Source organism: Diabrotica undecimpunctata, chromosome 7, assembly GCF_040954645.1.
Source record: "Diabrotica undecimpunctata isolate CICGRU chromosome 7, icDiaUnde3, whole genome shotgun sequence".
Classification (NCBI taxonomy): domain Eukaryota; kingdom Metazoa; phylum Arthropoda; class Insecta; order Coleoptera; family Chrysomelidae; genus Diabrotica; species Diabrotica undecimpunctata.
The window spans coordinates 13,701,353-13,722,067 of record NC_092809.1 but is presented as its reverse complement, the minus strand read 5'-3'; the positions used below and the strand labels follow the sequence as shown (position 1 = coordinate 13,722,067).

The 20,715-nt window shown below is 33.3% G+C and overlaps 1 protein-coding gene across 5 annotated transcripts; it reads left to right on the top strand.

The window, feature by feature from the left end:
* Positions 1-535: 535 nt before the first annotated feature.
* Positions 536-19,493, top strand: barr (non-SMC condensin I complex subunit H). Of its 5 annotated transcripts, none has more exons than XM_072536758.1 (12): positions 536-661; positions 714-1,210; positions 4,229-4,442; positions 5,974-6,214; positions 11,044-11,205; positions 11,724-11,842; positions 13,494-13,707; positions 15,227-15,394; positions 15,931-16,120; positions 16,220-16,345; positions 16,401-16,502; positions 19,103-19,493. In XM_072536758.1, exons 2-12 carry the CDS (start codon positions 917-919, stop codon positions 19,304-19,306), a joined length of 2,034 nt encoding a protein of 677 aa, XP_072392859.1. In that variant the 5' UTR covers positions 536-661; positions 714-916; the 3' UTR covers positions 19,307-19,493. The 5 variants fall into 5 exon arrangements, with proteins under 5 accessions (XP_072392859.1, XP_072392858.1, XP_072392860.1 ...); XM_072536757.1 differs by having other exon boundaries at positions 11,718-11,842; XM_072536759.1 differs by lacking the exons at positions 536-661; positions 714-1,210 and adding an exon at positions 2,043-2,224 and having other exon boundaries at positions 11,718-11,842.
* Positions 19,494-20,715: the final 1,222 nt, after the last annotated feature.

Genomic DNA, 20,715 nt, shown 5'->3' with positions numbered 1-20,715 from the left:
GCAATTTTTCGTTCTGTGAAACTTCATTGACAGCTAATTTGAGGCTATCTTCATCGGGACCAAATATGAAAGATATCCAGTATTCCTTCTTTTGTACTAGCACTTCTTTTTTGGATATTTCTTAATTGTCTAGCTACAAGAATAAAATAATAATTTCTATTAAAAATTTTCCTATTCATAATCATAAATTATATTTGAATATTATGGGTTTATGAATAGTATCAGTATAACGTAAAATAATAATCATGAAGATTGGTTGAGTTCACGTTGAGTTTAACCAAAGTACAAGCTTAATATAGCTCCAAATGTCAACCATGAAATAAAATATTTCGGTTTGGCAGTGTTGGGATGTTTTGATTTAAATAGTAAAATAACATTTTTTATATGCGTACATAATATTTAATTTATTTAATTTAATATTTAAAAAACTATCTGTTTATAAAACTTGGAATATTTGAAATAAGCTCTGACACAAATTTTCCAAAATATTTTTTAAAATATGCCTAAAATAATAACCGATATTTGAGATTGAGATGTCAACTGTCACAACAGAGATTTGAATGAAAGTTGTAAACTGTTAGCTGTTAGGCTTGTTATAGGAGCTAGTTAACTTTAAAGGATTAAAAAGCTTGGCTTTTCATTTACTTTTTTATACAAAAACGTAAATATATATGTACGAGACTTACCTTATAATTAACTTATCATTATTTTAGGTACCTTCAAGTAGTTGAAATGAACCTCTGAAAACATATAATTATATATACTGGATAAGATAATTAACGTATTTAAGCAACTCAGGGAGAAACTACGTAGACGACAACCGATTTCTCATCAATGTTTTGAGTAGAAATCAAACATCTATAAATTTCTATTTAGTGATAAGTATTCAAAGAATCTAGATTTTTAATACAAAAAAATGGCTGAATCTTCAAGTGCATTGGTGACATCAACCCCAATGGTTTCAGACCTAAGGAGACGTACAATATTAGTTAATACAAATGCACCATCTCCGCTAAGGAGATCTTTAAACACTTCAGTGAACAGTTCATTTGTGGAAGTACCAAATGATGATGACCAAAGAGCAGCCAGAAGAAGCATAGCACAGATTCAAAGACGTTTGACTACTGTGTCACCTGTAAAATCTGTGAACTTAAGTGAATCATTTATAAAGGATCAGTATGTGGTGTACACTCATCTTTTTGCAGAGAATGTAAGATCAGTTCTTGTTTTATACACTATTTTTATAGTATATTTGATATCATTCTAAATCAGTTGTGTTACATACTTCAATATTACATATTATCAATAACATATCAGCTTGTTTTTACATTGCGATATAGTAGCAAATGAGTCAATTTTACATGAAATAACTTTTTTATTTGATGGGCCTTTGAACTAGATGTTCAATCTAGAATTTTTTGTATTTTTTTCCATCAATGTTGATAATATCCTTACAATATTGTGCCAGAATATGCATTCATGCAATAGTTACAATGTTCTGAAAAATTTGATGTAGAGAAAAAATGTGACATACAATACTTTATTCAAATATATGTTGAACCAAAGATGTATGTACTTACAACAACCCTTACTAATGATTTTTAATCATTTAGATTGATTTTATTTTTTGAGGCTGTGACCATAAATTGATATCTGATATATCTATTCACTGATCACAGTTATCGAAGTTAGCAAGGATCAGTTATCCGTGATTTATTAAACACAGTGACTGAATCACCAGTAGTAAAATCACGTTCCATTACTGTAAGAAATGTCCAATAACTATATGAAACTTTTCTTATATTATAATCTGTCCAATTTCTATTGGTATTACAAAAATAGTTTATCTTTCTGTTGGTGGGGTTAATAAGCTTTCTACATTTTTGTATCCAACTTTTGAATAACTGACACATATCATTACATCTAAATTGATGTGAAATATAGATATAGAGATAGTAGAAACTAGAATGAGCAATAATCTATTTGTTTTAGTTTGATCTTGTATGCATTATTTAATATTTAAAACAAAATTTAGTCTGACATTTTTATTTGTCATTCAATTTACATATTTTCATATTTTATACAAGGTTTATTAATTTTTACAACTAAAATTATGAAAGTTAAGAGAATTCTTTATACACCAAATATCAGTTTTAGAAGTACACGACCTAACTATAATTCAAGTTTATTGACAGCAAAAAGAGAAATTCTGAACTTTGGGGAGGTGAGGTCAAGCACTTAGTTCTATTGTTTCCAAAAACTCGAAGATGGAATAGGGTAACTTTAAAATAGGAAGAAAAAATGCTAATGAATTATGTATAGAAATAAATGTAATAAGTGACATGCAATCTTTTATATTTACACATAATGGCTGTGGAGAATAATCAAACAAGATCTGCCCTCCTGTGGAATCTGTAGTTATTTTTAAAAGAAAATCCTTTTTATGTTGGTGATTAGCCCATTTTGAGTTTTGTTTTACATATTATGGTGTTTTCTACGATTCTACATGCATTCTCTCATTCTATATTCATGTGTTACTTGCTATTTCCTACTTTTTATTCTAATTTTTATTATGTCCTCTTCTATTTTTTTCTTTCCATGAAGAAGCCATATATTGTAAAATGGTTGTACTGCGGCTAGTTGACTTACTGTGCATCATCCATTCGCTCATGGTACCCATTCCAGGATTTTGGAACCCACATATATTATTCTACTTCAGTTCAAAAGCTCTCATGTTAATTTCTCTTACACAGTGCAAGATTGCAAAAATTTATGCCTGAAACTCAGAGGTATACACTCCTAATGGAATATCTAAATCATGTTCCATAACAAACTGTAGTAATGACTCTCCTCTTTCATTGGTGTTTGTGCTGTCCCAGGTCAGATGGTGTGCAATTGTATCATAGCCTATGATCAATTACACTCAATTTTTCCTGTAATCTACTGCTAGCTGTTCAAAATCACTTGGTAGTGGTTAGGGGTCATAAGAGGAATGATGATCCAAGAATTATCTCTCTATAGTCTTCATCTCTACTGTCATTAAATCCCTGAAACAAAAATTCATCAACAGAAGTGTTTTGATTTGTTTTTTTTTTGCTATTATACAGGTCCTCAGGACTTCGGCAGATCGACTATATAATAAGCTCCCCACCAATGCCCAATATACCTCTTATTTTGCTTTTGTATCACAGCTACATTGAGCCTTCTCAAAGCAACAGTATGTTCTGCCAAAGCTGCCTTACTGTGCTGGGTGTTCACCTGCAGGACTCTAATTGGAACCATTAAGGCTTCTGATAGTTTTGAAGGATACCTTTCCAAGTCTGTATGTAATACATCTTGAAAGGAGCAGCCCTCAATGTTTTAAAAGAGACAACCTCTGGTTGTCCATCACTTAGACTAGTAGTCTACATAGTTTAGCAATTTTTGCTTGAATTTCTTGTTCTGGTATATACTTGTAGTTAATCCAGCAGCCAAGGTATTTTAATGGTTTACCTATTCTAATATCTTTCCATTTATCATTATAGGTAAAGGGACATTGTACTTCTTTGGGATTATCATTGTCTTCGTATCAGTAATCTTTATTCCAAACTCTCGGTAAGAATCATTAAAATGGTCTTAGACTTTCTGTAAGTTGTGTCTCTATTAGGACAGTGTTATATGTGTATCTTATATTAGAAATTTGTTTTCCATTAACTCTTATTCCTTTATGAAGGTTCCCAAAGACTTTCTTGAATAGCAGTTCCAAGTAAGTAAAGGTTAAACAGCATAAGGGAGTAGACACAACCTTGCCTTACTCCTTTACTTATACTTATAATTCTGGATGTTTGATTGTCAATCCTAAATCTTGGTAATTTGCCTCCAATATAAATTCCTTATTAATCTGAGGTCTTTATCATTCAGGTTAATGTTCTGTAAAGAACTTAATATTTTATTATGATCTATGCAATCAAATGGCTTTTTGAAATCAACAAAGCATAGAAAAACATTCTTTGGTTATTTGTAACAGTTCTACAACAGTGCTTGTAGAAAAAACAAAGCCTTCCTTGTTCCTATTCCAGTTTTGAATTCAAACTGGTCTTATCCCATTTCTTCACAATTTTTTTTAAGGTCAAACACATAAATAATTTTGTATATATTATGATAACATAATAATAAAAATGTACAAAACTGTAATCATCAATTTAGCAAATTATAGCATAATTAATGAATATATTTTAACCACTTTTAGAAAATAACTGCCAAGAATGCTTGGAAATTACAAATTATTGATATGCTTAAACCTCTCTGTCAAAAATCTGGAAAAGATGCTCTACAAGTAGCAAGTACCTCAATAGACATCAGTGCAAAGGTGTATGGTATCAGAGTTGATGATGTTCACTCTGAAGGATTAAAATTAGCCAATAATATGGCAAGAGTAGCAAATACTAACCAGGCAGATAATGGTAGGTGAAAATTAAATATTAAAAGGAGGTAAATATTAAAAATATCCTTAAGAGCGTAGGCGCAAAATTTCAGGCCAATGCTTTTTAAATATGTTCATTTTTTTCAAATCTTGAGAAAATTATTTTTCTTTAAGTATTTTTCAAAAATTTAAATGCAAAATGAAAGATTACATTATTATTTAGGGCCGAAAGTCCCTGAAAACTTCTATAATGTTTATTTTAGTAAGTTACAGGAGTGAAAAAGAAGAGAAAATTAAGTGTGATTTTTGATTTCAAATATCTCATTCAAAAGAAACTTTTTGTTTATTCTAACGGACTTTCGGTCCTCGGTAATAAGTAATCTTTCATTCTGCATTTAAATTTTTCAAAAATACTTATTAGTTTTCTCAGGATTTGAAAAAAATGAATGCATTTCAATAGCATTAGACTGATATTTTGCGCCTACGCTCTTAAGATAGTTGTGACTTCATAATTTATTGTTTTAAAAGTTCAGCATTTGGGACAGTTTAAGTATGAAGTTCACCTCAAATCCTACTGCCAATCTTGTGGCCAGACACACACAATAAGTGCCCATATGAGACTAAATACTGGATAATCGAAATAGGCTGTATTACATGGTTTTATAACTTTTGGCCAAAGCTAATTAATTTTTGGGGAGGGGTACACAGTTATGTGGTAAAAGTAGTGATTTCATTCACATAGGAAAATCTTAACACTTTCTTTTAATTATTGCCAAAGTTAGGAAAGTATGAATATTCTAACCCAGACACAGTTTATTATAGGGGATGAAAATACTATATTCGAAGACGCAGTTAGGGCTATAAAAACTGTCTATGAAATATTTTAATATGCAACAATATTATAATATGCAGAAATTTAATGTAACATTACTTTAGCCTCATTTTTTTTATGATTAAATAATTATACAGTACTGTATAACTATTGTACAGTATGAACTCCAAACCAAGACCAAGAAACAAAATAAAAAAAACTTGAGCCTGTATATCAAGTCACCGGTGGTAGCTAATTTGGATAAGATGGTGTAAAATCAATTACACAAATGGTTAAAGTATAAGTTTAGATAATTTATTGTCAAGGTTAATTAAAAATGTTATAAATCACACAGCAATCGCTAATTCCGAAAATAAATATATTTAAATGTGAAATGGGGACTTCTTTGAATATCACAATAGACCAACAAAAATTTATATGGTGGTGATTAAAAAAATGACCAATCAACTATAGTCGTGATATAGAGACTGCTGAACTTGTGTTGCAGAATAACCAGCTGACGTTAAAACCGGTATAAAAAAGTATTATAAAAGTTTTATTCTTCTTGTCTTAATGATTGTAAATGTGGATTTTGACTTTATGACTTAGTAGACAGTTTTAGATAATTGAAATTATCTCATACTTATTGCCTAACGTAATAAGAATGGCTTCATTGTATCTCTGTTAAAAAGTTAACTCTTAACAATGGAATATTAATATTTATTATTTCTTGTCTTATTAAGGTTTATTTATGTTTTAGATGGAGAACAATCCGAGGGAGAACAGGAGAATGCAGTTGCCGCTACTAAGACAAAGAAAAGAAAGAGACCGAACCAAACCGGAGTTAAAAGTACCATAAACAGAAATCCTAAAGGTAATCTTGGAAAATTACCCAAATTGGAGCCAACAGATTTTACGACTAGAGTGAAACCAGACGCAGGAACTATTGATAATCTATTTACGAATATGTTGAAGGAGACATCTAATTGCTTTGTTTTGTTGTAAGTTTGTGACAAATTGTATTGTTCATTGTTAATGGTTTTTTCCACTTTTAGCTATGAATAATTTTAAAAAAATGTGTTTAGTTTATTATCCGTAACCACTGTAGCATTTGTAAATTCCTTGATATATATTGAAATCCCCTCGTATTTGCTAAAGCAACGAAGAATATTTTTAGTGTATTTCAGTTCCTAATCGTACGTATTAAAAGTATTTTCAATTCCTTTTTGCGTCGCGAGTTGATATGAAAACATTTTATGTTTGTTTATATCACGGACGCATATTCTTTGATCGTTAAGCATGATACAATCTTAAAATTATATAGTCTTATGCACCAACTACGAGTCACCCGGATGAGGAAGTTGATCAATTTTATGAAGATATCAGAGCAGCTATACAAACTTCAAAAACACATTACACATTGATAATTGGAGATTTTAACGCCAAATTGGGATTCAAACAAGATGATGCAGAATCTGCTATGGGAAACTTTGGATTTGGTGAGAGAAATGAGAGAGGTAACAGCCTTCTTGACTTCTTACATCAGGAAAATCTCTTTGTGATGAACTCATTCTTCGGAAAGAAACCCCAACGTAAGTGGACATGGAAGAGTCCGAACCAAAGAACAAAAAATGAGATTGATTTCATAATATCAAATCGGAAAGATATTGTCCAAAGAACTTTTAAATCAGCTCTACCTTTCCTCGCTAGAAGGGGGATTGAAAATAAATATATCTAAAACCCAGATGATGACAAATCTTGTAGTCAGCGAAACTGCTGAACCATATTTTCAAATCGTCTGATATACCAATATGCCTTAAAAGAAAAACGTTTAATCAGTGTGTTTTGCCAGTGTTAACTTACGGTGCCGAAACGTTGACCATGACAAGGAGAACAGTTCAAAAGATCCGTGTGTGTCAAAGGGCGATGGAGCGTGTTATGTTGGGCGTTTCACTACGAGACAAGATCCCAAATCGCCAGCTACGACAAAGAACAGGAGTGGCTGATGCAGTAGAGAGAGTAGCAACACTAAAATGGAACTGGGCAGGTCACGTGGCTCGAATGACAGACAATAGATGGACAAAGCGGATACTGGAATGGAGACCAAGAGATGATGCCTACCGAAGTAGAGGTCGTCCACCAACACGTTGGACTGACGATCTAAAACGTTGTCATAGGAATTGGATGCAAGAGGCACAAGATCGAAATAGGTGGAAAATTATGAGGGAGATGTATGTCCAGCAGTGGATAAGCGAAGATTGAATGATGATTTTGCGTTCCCGTTCCCGTCTAAATGTTTTGTTTATACCAAGTTAAGCCAAGGATTATTAAGAATTTATTCACTCTCGCGGAGGCGTTGTCAGAGATAACTGCTTCCAGCATTTAGTCCAAATTCTACGTCGAATTTGTATTTTTTTTTTCTGGTTCTTCGCCCCTTTTCATGGAAATCTAGTGTGTAGTGGCAGTTAATTGTAAAGTTCAATGTGTAGTTGCAGTGTAATTCTACCTGTTCCTGTTGTTTAAGAAGCCCAGTCCAAAGTTTGTGTTCCAAACTCTCAACCCTAAGTTTGTATTTGTCCTAAAAAGCCGTCTCAGAGCATCTTTCACAGTTTGAAGATGGATTTGACCGTGTGGCAGAGAAGGTAACCCCAGAAATCTTTTAAAGTACAATTTAGTGCAATCAAGGTAACTTTTTGTGTGTTTAAATTTCAAAGTAAAAATAGACGTTTTTTAATATTAATAATTGCTTTCATTAAAATTTAGGAATTTGTAATAATTAAAAATATGTGTCTTAGGGCGTGGTTAGCTGTCATTTTAATTGTTCTGTTTAAAATTTTATGTTGACATAATAACAGCTAGCTTTATTATTTTTGACATTAGTTTGTTTTGTTTTTAAAAAAGGTTAACCTCTCTATGAATAGTTTCATTTTAAAGATATTTCTTTATTTGTAACAATTTCTTTGTAAGTTTTGTAGCACCCCCCACTTGTAAACAGAGTTTGTAAACAGATAGGAAAAAGTAAGTGTTTCTTTGTTATTTTGGTATTTATCTTTGTAATTATTAATCTGATGAAAAATGATTAAATGAAAAAATTCAAGAAGCAGCTGACTCAGTATTAACAGGAAACAGACAATGTAAACAAACGGATTGATATGATGAGGACTGTAAGAAAGCTATTAATGACCGAAATAAAGCTAGAATAAATAGTATAATAAGAAATAATGAAGAGAGTAAAAAAGCTTATGCCGCAAAAAGACGGGAAACAAAGAAGATTTGTAGAAGGATGAAGCGGTCAAGTTTAGAGCAGAAACTAGTTCGTATTGAAGAAGATTTTTTACATAAACAAGTCAGGAATTTCTACCAAGAAATAAAACGAGACCGAACCCAATACAAAACCACATCAAGATATTATAAAGATGAAGAGGGGAATCTGTTAGGTGGAACAGATGAAAAATTAAGAAGGTGGGCCAATTATTTCGAGAACATATTATGTACGGACGACCAAGATGAAAGAGAACAAACGCAACTACAACATGAAGAAGTAAGGGACCCAGATGTAAATGAAGAAGTACCTACCAAGGAAGAAATTATAGAGATCATAAAAAACTTAAAAAACAACAAAGCACCTGGTGAAAATGGTATCATTGCTGAGTTTCTAAAAGAAGGTGGCGAAATGGTGCAAAAAGAAATCGCTGAGTTAATACGCGAAGTGTGGATCAGAGAAAAAATACCCAATCAGTGGAAAGAAGCAATCTTATGTCCAGTGCATAAAAAAGGAGACGTTACAGGATGTAAAAATTACAGGGGAATAGCTCTACAAGATACAGTGTATAAGATTCTGGCCATATCAATTAGAAATAAAATTAAAACAAAAGTTGAAAATTGTTTAGGTGAATATCAAGCAGGTTTCAGAGCAAACAGATCGGTAATAGACCAAATTTTTACAATGAAACAAATTTTAGCTAGCTCATATGAATTCAACCTAACATTACACATGCTGTTTATTGATTTTAGACAGGCATATGATACTATAAAAAGAATAGAGTATTCGAAGCACTGGAATATTTTAAATTTCCACCAAAAATAGTAAGACTGACTAAATGCATACTCAATGATACTAAAAGTAAAGTCATGTTAGAAGGACGGGTTTCGGATAGCTTTATCACTAATAGAGGTCTGCGACAAGGTGACCCGTTATCAACAGATTTTTTCAATTTGATCTTAGAGAAGATTTTACGAGAGTGTAACATCTACACTAGAGGCACAATATATCATCACAGGCATCAATGCGTAGCATATGCAGATGATGTTACCTTAATAACAAGGAGACCTGCAGAATTAAGAGAAATCTTTACTAGAATAGAGAGAATGGCCAGGGAATATGGTTTAGAAATAAACGAAGAAAAAACAAAATATATGGTGATGAGGGGAAACGAAAATCATCAAGGACAGTTCTTTAAGATACAAAGCCCAAGTAAAGAATATAACTTTGAAGTTGTTAGCCAATTCGATTACTTGGGAGTGACACTAACAAATAGGAACGAACAGAACCAAGAAATCATAAAAAGAATGGCCAAAGGTAGTAAGAGTGCTGGGAGCCTGACTAAGATACTGAGGTCGAATATAATATCCAGAACAGCAAAAAAACGAATATATACAACAGTTATCCGACCTACAGTACTCTATGCTAGCGAGACCTGGACACTAAATAAAGATATGGAAGTAAAATTAGATAGATGGGAACGAAAAATTCTTAGAAGGATATACGGAGGTGTAAAAGAGGGGAACATCTGGCGAAGAAGAACGAATGAAGAAATAATGCAAATATATGGGCAACCAAAAATAACAAGACTTGCTAAAATTCAAAGATTAAGATGGCTCGGACATATAGCAAGAATGAAGGAAGGAAGAGTTCCCAATGAATTAATAAACACGGAGGCTGGTACAAAAAGAAAAAGAGGCCGCCCCGAAGAAAATGGCTGGAGTCGGCAAAAGAAGATCTGAAGTCGCTGCGGGTACAAGATTGGAAAAACTTAGCACAAGATAGAAAGAAATGGAAGAAAACCGTTGAAACCTTGGGCCTTTGAGGCCTGTTGAGCTGAACTATATAATTATTAATCTAGTAATTTGTGCCATTTATTTTTGTAACTGTTTGTGGTAAGACAACAATAAATGTTTGATTTATTTCTCTGAACCATTTTTTTATTTATGTATAAAAAAATTTTATAACCCCTTTTTTGAGTTTCATTTAAAAAGATATATTTTGCATTTCTAATAATTATTTCAATAGTTACCACTAGTTGTTGTAATCGTTATAATTTGACACCTCGAAGCGGTGTCCTTATTTTAAATAGCTAGAGGTCCTTTCTGTTGTTTTTTTTGTCCATCTGTTCCAAGAGATTCATGTAAGTACCCCTTTGTTTCATTTTTGTCTTTGCCCCAATCCAACCCCCTTGCCATTCAACTTATCCACGACCCAGCTACTCCAAATAAACCCTGAGTGCCGTTCGCATAAGTTTCGATTAATTTCTGTCCCCAATTTTCAACCCCCCATAGTAATACCCTATGTGGTAGGCAAAATATTTCGTTAAACCACTATAACCTAATATTTACTAAGGTCCTTGGCATTTGTTGGTATAAAATTCTTCCTAATAAGAAGTTTCTGAACAGTTTATATATCATTTACTTCTTTCTCATCTTAAACGAAATTCTAATGAATATTTTAATAGAAAATATTTTCCACATAAATAAACATTTCATAACCATAAGAATTAAATTGCAGGTGATAATAACTTATCTTACATATTTATCATTACATTACTATTTTCAGAGATAAAAATAGAAAGTTCTTCGAAGAGTCTGATCCCATAGTTAAAAATGAGGAGAAAATATCCATGAAGAATATAAAAATTCCAAAAACAGTTGGTAGTATAAATCCTTCATTTAACGACTTCATTGTTGATGTATGGGATCCTGACCAAGAAGAAAAAAAGTAAGTAGTGTACAAAAAAAACCTCTTGAGATAGTTATCACTACACGACAATATTTCGTAGTATAAATGAGGAATGTCCAAATGTATAATTGTTATTTTAGACTGTCATTTAAATATAGTAAAGGCCAATGATGAAGTTACAATGTAACAACATATTTTTGCCTTGATTTACCCACAAACGAAACGAAAGTCCCGAATTTATCCAATGGCATATCTGCTATTCAGACAGACTTATCTTTCTGCTGTTCTTTTACAACCTTTACAACAAAACTTTCTCATTTTTGGCGTTTACTGTATGATTAAATAATAAGTAACTAATTTCTTTGTGTTTTGAATGTTGTTCACCATTCATTTTTTTGTATTTATTGTTCAAAAATATTTTTTTAAGGGTATGAAAAACTATCGTTTATCTTCAGGTCATAATTGATCTGACATGAAAATATTTGTAGTTATAGTTTGAAATTTTTTATAGGCATGTATGATATTTTTAGTTGTTGATCAAATATTTCTAGTTTCAGATTAAGTGAAAACTCATTGCTCTCACAAATACAACCCGTTGTGTTTGATGACCATGGTTTCCCAATACCTGAATTAGATGGTTCTATACATGACATATTTGAAACCAATGATATGGATGGTATGTTTATTTATTATTAATAAAGTTATTATAACAATTCTTATTTGTGGCGCACAAACATAGTGTACAGACCAATGCATTAAACAGAACAGCCCTAGCCAAACATTCTCTAGAAAATAGCCATTCTTTTGATTTTGAAAGTGTACAGATTTTGGAAAAAGAACAAAATTACAACAAAAAATGCATATTGGAGATGATTCACACAAAAAGATCCGAATTCTATCAAAAATAAGACTGACATCAAAGATCTTTCCAATATGTCTTCTTCTTCTAATGGCGCTACAACCCTTTCTGAGTCTTGGCCTGCTTAACAATGTTCTTCTATTCTGCCCTGTCGGATACTTTCCTTCGCCACTGCCGGATGTTCATGGTTTTAAGATCTCTCTCTACGTCGTCTATCCATCTTTTACGGGGCCTTCCTCTTGTTCTGTTTTCTTTGAGGCTTCCATCTCTGGACTACTTTTACAGCTCGATTATCTGGCATTATTTCTAGGTGACCAAGCCAGTTTAGTCTTTGTGACTTTACAAATCGAACAATATCTGTGCTCTGCATTAGTTCATCCAGCTCGTGGTTCATTTTAATTCTCCACAAACCATCGCTGCATTGGGTTGGTCCAAATATCTTCCTTAGTATTTTGCGCTCAAATATTCTCAGTTGATTTTCATCAGTGGTTGAGAGGGTCCACGTTTCACATCCATATGTGACCACTGGTCTAATTACCGTTGTGTAGATTCTAAACTTAGACTCACGATTCAGTAACTTACTTTTCATTAAGTCTTTGTATGCATAAAAGCACTTAATGGCGGCAAAAATCCTTCGTAAACATAAACTGCATCCTTACCGCACACAGTTACATCAAGAATTGACAGTCGATGATTATCAATACAGATTAGCTTTTTGTCAATGGTCTTAGCAGCAAGTGCAAAGAGACCGATTTTTTTTCAATTATGAGCTTTTTGGAGATGAGGCTACATTTCACAAAAATGGAATGGTGAATTGGCATAATTTTCATTACTATGTATCAACCAATCTCTATTTTGTTAACACTCATAGCCAAACTAGGTGGACTATAAATGTTTGGTGTGGTATTGTTGGCGATTATGTGATTGGCCCACATTTTTTTGACGGTCGTGTGAATGGTGTCCTATATCTGGATTTTCTATTCTGGTCAATTATATCTAAGTCCTCTTCACCCTCTTAATACCGTAGTAATATTGTTCTTTCATCTGCACTACAAGGATGTTTTTGATGACTGTTTCTATCCAGATTTAGCCATACGGCTCACACTCCCTCTAATGGGAAAATTCACTCATCCCAGATACCTACGGTATCAAAAGGATTGAGCTCTGGTGGGACTCTTTCCATGTTATCGAGTCCTAGGTGACTTGGTATGTCGGTGTATCTCCCAAAAATTTTCGTACGCATCTGGACGTCGAAAGTAACACAGCTTTCTGCATAATCTTATATAGATGTCCATTTAGACCCAGCTTTTTTATGTTTTCTAGGAGGCTCTTCGGGATGACTCCAGTGGTAGAAAGAATAATAGGTATGCATAGGTATGCTTTCATCTGCACTACAAGGATGTTTTTGATGACTGTTTCTATTATTATTATTATTATTATTATTTATATTAATACATGTTATTTACAGTCGATGACGATGAAGATGTGTGTGAAGTAAGACAAGCAAACTCTATACTTCCACAGATGCGAGATAGTGTCCATATCGTTGATTACAGACCTATGGAAATGAGTATACAAACTTCAGAATATTCTTTTAATCCTGTTGTAAGGACTTCCAATGGAAAATACATCGATCAAATATGGGCTGGACCGAGCCATTGGAAACTGAAGTTTATCAGAAGGTAATTCATTATATTTTATATTATTAACTATAAAATATACTTAATACTTTCAATTTTTTATTTGATTTGTTTTTAATTGCTATTACTATATTAAATATTCATACAGTATGTTAAGTTTTGGATTAGATATTGCAATCTACATAAAGCGCTATAATCGGCAATATTGCCTCGTACGAACAGAAAAGGAGAAAACGAAAACCATTTGGTACCATATAACAGTGCAGGGGATATGCATTTACGTCCGTTGATTTTTGTTTTGCTTACGTATACCCGGTTCATCTCTTATAACATAGACTCTATAAAAATACACTTACCATTAATAACATAAACTCGATAAAAATACACTGACCGTTATAAGGCGGTGCATTTGTATCGGTTTTTAATAATGTGAACAATTTTTTGTGGTTAAATTAAAAATAAAAGCGCATTTCTTTATGAAGATAAAACAAAAAATATACTCTTATTGAAAATAAAAAATAATTCTTTATGCCCTGCAGAAATGATTCAAATATTTGACCTTCTACGGCTGAACAGTATCCCAATCTGTCATAAAAACTTCTGCGGACAGATGTAAGAATTTCTGCCGTAACAGAGTTGGAGATTTCTCTTATTGGGTTTTTTAATTCATCTAAATTTCGGGCTCTAGCCTCAGGATCGTAGATGATGTTTTTTGAATGTCCCCAAAAAAAGAAGTCCATGGGTGTAAGATCTGGAGATCGCGCAGGTCACTTAATATCGCCTGTTCCACTGATAACTCGGTTCGGAAAAGTATTGTTTAAGTATTCCCTAATTATTCGAGCGTTGTGAACTGAACCGCGGTCTTGATGGAACTAAACAGTCTCCAGATTTATATCAGGAAGATTGAGAATAGCGGGAAGAACATGATTCTGTAACAAATCGAGGTATACTTGTTCAAGTTGCCCTATGGATATAAAAAATGGACCTATTATCTGGTCTCCTAAAACGCCAGTCCAGACGTTAATTTTTTGAGGACTAGAGCAAATCTTGTGCTCAAAGTTCAAAGAATCTAAAATTCGTTGAATTGGCTGCAGAGTGGTTGCATTCAAAATCAAGATAAAGTTACAATTTTGTATTTTTCTATATTGCTTATTCACCAATTTTACACTCTCCTCGTCCTCTCTGGGGGGGGGCAGCTGCCCCTCTCTGTGGACGCCCATGAACAGACATGTTGTTAACAAACATAAATTAAAAATCTACGCTCATTTTGCTGTAAACAACCACTGTATAATGACAAATTATTGGCGACAGGGCAACGGAGGTTCGTGAAAAGTCGACGGCGCGCGGCGTTGCCATTTATAGTGTGTATATCTAATTTAAAACCTAACGTACTTAGTGACTTTTAAGTGAGTAATAATATTAAAATGTAGTACAATACTGCCAAAAATATAATCTAATATCATTGTTTAATAAATTGTGTGTACCTATCTTTAACAATTTGATTGCACTGCTTTGTTTACTGTTGGCCTTACTGTTGGCTAATCAATTTTTTTATTTTAAGATCGACACCCAGATTCTCTGGAAGAGCAAATTTAACGGAAAAACCAACAAAAAGAAGTCGCAAAAAGCCTGAAGCTGAGATGATCAATTTTGAAGGAGAGCCACCTGAAATAGATTTTAATAATGTGTTGGTTATTAAAAAGAAACCACCAGCAGTTGACATTCACAAGTGAGTTTTAACTAAATAGTGCTACGATAGAGGTAATTCATCGCCTGTATACGGTTTTTGAAAACTCTAATGTATCTTATAAATTAGATAAATAGGCAATTAAAATGCCATATTTATTTTTCCAGACACGGTTATTTACTTTTTAATTAAAAAAATTAAATTTGACTATGAGTTAAAAGTTTATCAAAGTGAACCATCTAGGTTAGGTATGTAAAAAACTATAACTTTTTTTGCAAAAATTAAATTTCTTTAAACAAACATTTAATTTGACGTTTAACAAACAAACCGGACCTGATTTTTTTCCAGTTTGATTTAACCAAACTGGAAAAAATCAGGTGCTGTTTCTCTGGTTGTTCATAAAGGTTCGTTTAGGCTTTTTTTGTTTAATTTAGTTTCTTTGTTTCTTAATTTTGAAATATCTGTTTCGTTCCTTTTTGGGTCTTTTTGGCTTTTCTGACAGTTAACCTAAATGTGCAACCTCTGGATCGTAATCAGAAGCTATCTCAGCGCCGTCTTGAATATTTTTTTCTTTGCAGGATAACGCTTCCATTAATGGATCAGTCATGTGCAAGGATAATGGAAACGATAAAAGAGTTAATGTTAAAGCCGGGAGTGTGTCCAGTTGAAAAAAGTGCAGTTAAAAAAGACGAAAATGGCGATGAAATTGAAGTTAGTCCATATCAGTATGAAAATCCGAACGATTCACTATATTGTTCCCAAAATCAGGTAAGGTGCATTTCCATTGTTTTCTCTTACATTTTTCGCTTTTAGTACTAGTTCTTGATACTAACTATTCATTAATCGTTTCCCATTTTTATTTTTCAGGACAATGACAATGATGCAGATATGGATAACAGAGACGCCGATGATGATAATATAGTAGGCGACGATGAACATTTAGTGCAATTTGGAGGAAATTTGGCCGATAATCTGGTGGAAAATCCAGAAATGGTAAAATTACACAAATTTCGTTAAGATATGTTATTAATTATTATTTTTTGTACAGGTACCTAACACTTACATACAATATGCCAAGAAGGCCAAACAAATAAATATGAAGAAACTGAAAAGTGCCATATGGTATAAATTAACCAACATCGTTACTGAGGTAAAAAATATTTTACTTATATTTTTATAAATTTATTTAAAAAATTGAAAAAAAAAAACATTAAACAAAAATTCTCAACTAAAATGTATAAAGTCATAGGCTCTTGTTAGTTGAGTATTTGACCACCTCTTTTATTAATAACAGCTCGACATCGATGTGGCATCGACTCCTTATCGAGTCCTCGACTTCTTGTCAAATTGTCAATATCGTCTTGCTCAATTTGTTGCCATTGCTCTTGCATACAGTTTAGCAGCTCTTCCCTTATCTGGAACACTAATCCTTGCTGTTGTATACGTCTTTTTAGCATATTCCAAACGTTCTCGATTGGATTTAAGTCAGGGGATTAAGCAGGACAGGGCAATACCTGAGTATTGTTCTGCTCTCAAAAATTTCTCACGATTCTTGCAACATGCGGACGTGCTTTGTCGTGCATCTGCACAAAATTTTCAATGAATTGTGCAGCATATGGACGAACAATAGGTTCAAGAATATGATCTCGGTATTCATTTGCTGTTAAAAATCCTTCAACATGAACGAGATCAGTTCGAAACCATCAAAGTTCCTACTTGATATCTGTCAACTTTAGGAACGATTTACAATCGAGATTGTAAGGTGTTCGCCACACCCTCGACCTTCGTGAATCGGGTCGTAAACCAAACCTGGATTCATAGGTGAAAAGAATGTTTGCCCATTCTCGTTCTTGCAAAATTCGATGTTCTTCAGCCCATTCTAATCTCCTTCCTCCTCTAATGGGACGTCTAGCGTGATGGTTACCCTCATGCAACCTACAGTTTGAGCAGAGACATTAATGCCATTCCACAAGGAAACTAAGTTCCTGTAGTTGGCTGTATACCATATATTAAAAAAATTTTAATAAAATCCTTTATAAAAAGGTATATAAAAACCCAGTCGGGCTATAAATAGACAAAACGTTTTCGGAATAAATATTCCATCATCAGTGTCCTAAAAAAGTATTTAACCACTTAATTAAAAAGAACATGAAATAATTTGAATTTTGACCAAGGTTAATGTAAAATGTGGTTAATACTTACAGGTTAATACATGAATGTAGCCACTAAATATGGGGGTAAAAACCCTTTAAAAATTACTAATTGAAATTTAGTTTACATTATTTCTTGTGTAAAATTAAGATGGTAAAGTTACCGTTGGATTGGTAACATGGCGACATATGACTCTACATTAAGTTGCAAGTCCTGAGACGGTATGTCTACGAGGACTCAGGACATATCTCAGGACTTGCAACTTAATGTAGAGTCATATGTCGCCATGTTACCAATCCAACGGTAACTTTACTATCTTAATTTTATACAAGAAATAATGTAAACTAAATTTCAATTAGTAATTTTTAAAGGGTTTTTACCCCCATATTTAGTGGCTACATTCATGTATTAACCTGTAAGTATTAACCACATTTTACATTAACCTTGGTCAAAATTCAAATTATTTCATGTTCTTTTTAATTAAGTGGTTAAATACTTTTTTAGGACACTGATGATGGAATATTTATTCCGAAAACGTTTTGTCTATTTAACATAGCCCGACTGGGTTTTTATATACCTTTTTATAAAGGATTTTATTTAAAAAAATTTACATTAATGCCAGTCTACAGTCTGGCAGTTTGAGCAGAGACATTAATGCTATGAATATTTTTAAGCTCACTTCTTAGCTGGCTAGCAGTAACATTGGGTTTCCTTAATGCCTGAAGGCAAAAAAACCTGTCGTGTACCGGTTGTGTTGCTCTTGTTAGGCCAGTGTGTCTTTCCCTTACATCACCAGTTGCTTGAAAACGCTGCCGACAGTACTTTTGGTAGATTGCATACTACCCTGTATCATACCAATAGCTCGTAGCTGTGTTTCTCGATCAAGATGATTTCTTTGCATATTAACTTAGTTAAAACCACAATAACAACAAATTCTAACTACCCTTGCAGCAAAAATTGTACTGAATGTACTTTCAAGTTGAATAGATAAACTTCATTTTTCAAAAATTTTATAATAAATATAATTGTGATATGCCCAGATTGATATGTTTAGTAGATTTTCTTGGGCTTAAGTTCATAAAAAAGATTGTCATGATACTAAGACATTTTTATTTACTTTTTTCTACGTCTCGGCAGGAAATCCATGCCTTTTTCAGCATCGACGTTTTTAGCGTGAGCAGAGTTTTCCCACACTGGTGCTCCAAACTCGGCAACCGAAACACATAATGCTAAGGCAGAAGTACGGAGAGTGTGTGGCTGTGCTCCCCATTTTGTGTTTGTTAGTTTGCGGATGATATTATTTCTGACGCTTACTTTTTTCTTGATATCTTGACAGTGATATCGATAACACAGAGTTCTATCCAGACATACGCCGAGGTATTTTGGCGTCTCTCCAGCATCTGACCACGCCATTCCACCTCCAGTGTCCTTCGGGCATGCTTGCTTTTCGAGCTATTTAGTTGGGAGTACACATTAAATAATTGTGGTGACAGCAGACATCCACGTCTGACTCCTCTTTGAATTTCTACTTGGTTTGTCTCACTATCTTCCACCCCTATATTCAAATTATTTTAAAAAAATTATGATCTTTTTTTTTAGACACAAGATAAAAACGAAAAAATAATACCACAGACCTATTCTGAGTTGTACAAAGCATTACCGGATATAATGCCTTCCAAGGAAAAAGAAAAATTGTCATGCCCACTAGCATTTTTTGCTTTACTTCATTTAGCAAACGAAAAAAATCTCTGTCTGAACCAAATACCAGGCAAGAATGATTGCTACATAAATGGGCCGCAGTAACACGACGATAACAGTTAATACTTTCCTCAAATAAGACAAGACAAAATTGAAACAATTATACTGGTACAAATAGACTTAATGAATATATATTAGTGTCTTTCCAAGATATCCATGTTTTAGCAATTATATTGTAAATTTGTATTTTAATAATATTTTTATATAAGTAAAATATCAAATAAGTATTTCATGTCTGTTTTTTATTTAACATCTTACCCTTAAGTCCTAGACCAAATGTCCCAGGTCGACATGAAGAGAATGATCGTAGCTAAACAAACTAAGGAAGCATCTCAAAGGCCAAGAGGTAGGAATTTTTGTGTTGTATTTTTCCGACAATAAATATGTTAAAATATTCCCAACCTGAGCAAACGGACTATTTCACAAACACATTTTTTAAACTACCAAAACGTAGGCTAAGAACGTGAAGTCTCCAGCGGATAATAGATAATAAAACTCTGATCATAAACCGGTGGTGTCCAGTATCGAATCATCTCTAAAAAGCCACGCAGCAAACACACGTTGAATATGAGAAAATTAAAGAATCAGAATATTCGGCAAGAAATTCAGCACAATATAAATGAGAACCTTCACTTCCTTCTAAACTGTGAAGGTGAATCCAAAATACTTAGTGCATGACACGATAATAAAAATACTATAGGTAGTGACAGTAGGAAAAGAAAATTTATTGGCAGAGCGACAAGCAAAATAAAACTAGATGGCAGACGAAAGAATATTAAATCAGCAAGTACAAGGAAATAAACCAAAAGATAAAAAATAATAAAGAGTGTGCCATGGAAGACTGCATTTGGAGAAAATGTGAAGAATACGAACGGAAGTATGACAGCTTCAATTTTTACAAAAAGACAGGAATGGTTTACTGATTTCAAACATCGAACAACAGCTACTTTGCTTGTCAGAATACATAAAAGGCCTTCTCCATGGTGATCAACCACCGATGACTTCCCATCCTTCTGTAGAAACGGCCCCACCGATTTTGCGCGAGAAAGTTATACATGTTTTCAAACAAATGAAGGGGGGCAAGGCAAACGGACCTGATGAGCTAGCTACCAGGAGCTCTTTAAACCCATTGATGCAGATGACTTTAAAATTTTAGTTGACTTTTTCAATTTAATTTATTAAACGGGAACTATTTCAAAATATATGTTATTATAGACATCACTAAAGAATGTTCCGAATATCGCCCTCATGAGCAAACTAGACTCTGAAATCAGCGATATTTCCCCTCTTGTAACGAAGTATATTTTGCCTACCTCAGGGTAAGAATATGGGGTAGAAAATTGGGGACAGAAACTATGGGGGCGAAGATAGGGCAAGCAAAACAATCGTTACTGATGCGAACGGTACTCAGAGGGTTGCTGGAGAGCTGGGGTCGTGGATAAGTGAACGAAAAG

What these genes read in the sequence shown, in the direction of transcription:
- barr (XM_072536757.1), top strand. Translation starts at nt 917, where the DNA reads ATGGCTGAATCTTCAAGTGCATTGGTGACATCAACCCCAATGGTTTCA. An exon ending in CCTGACCAAGAAGAAAAAAA is followed by an intron (nt 11,206 to 11,717) that starts GTAAGTAGTGTA and finishes AAATATTTCTAG; the next exon opens with TTTCAGATTAAGTGAAAACT. An exon ending in TGAAACCAATGATATGGATG is followed by an intron (nt 11,843 to 13,493) that starts GTATGTTTATTT and finishes TGTTATTTACAG; the next exon opens with TCGATGACGATGAAGATGTG.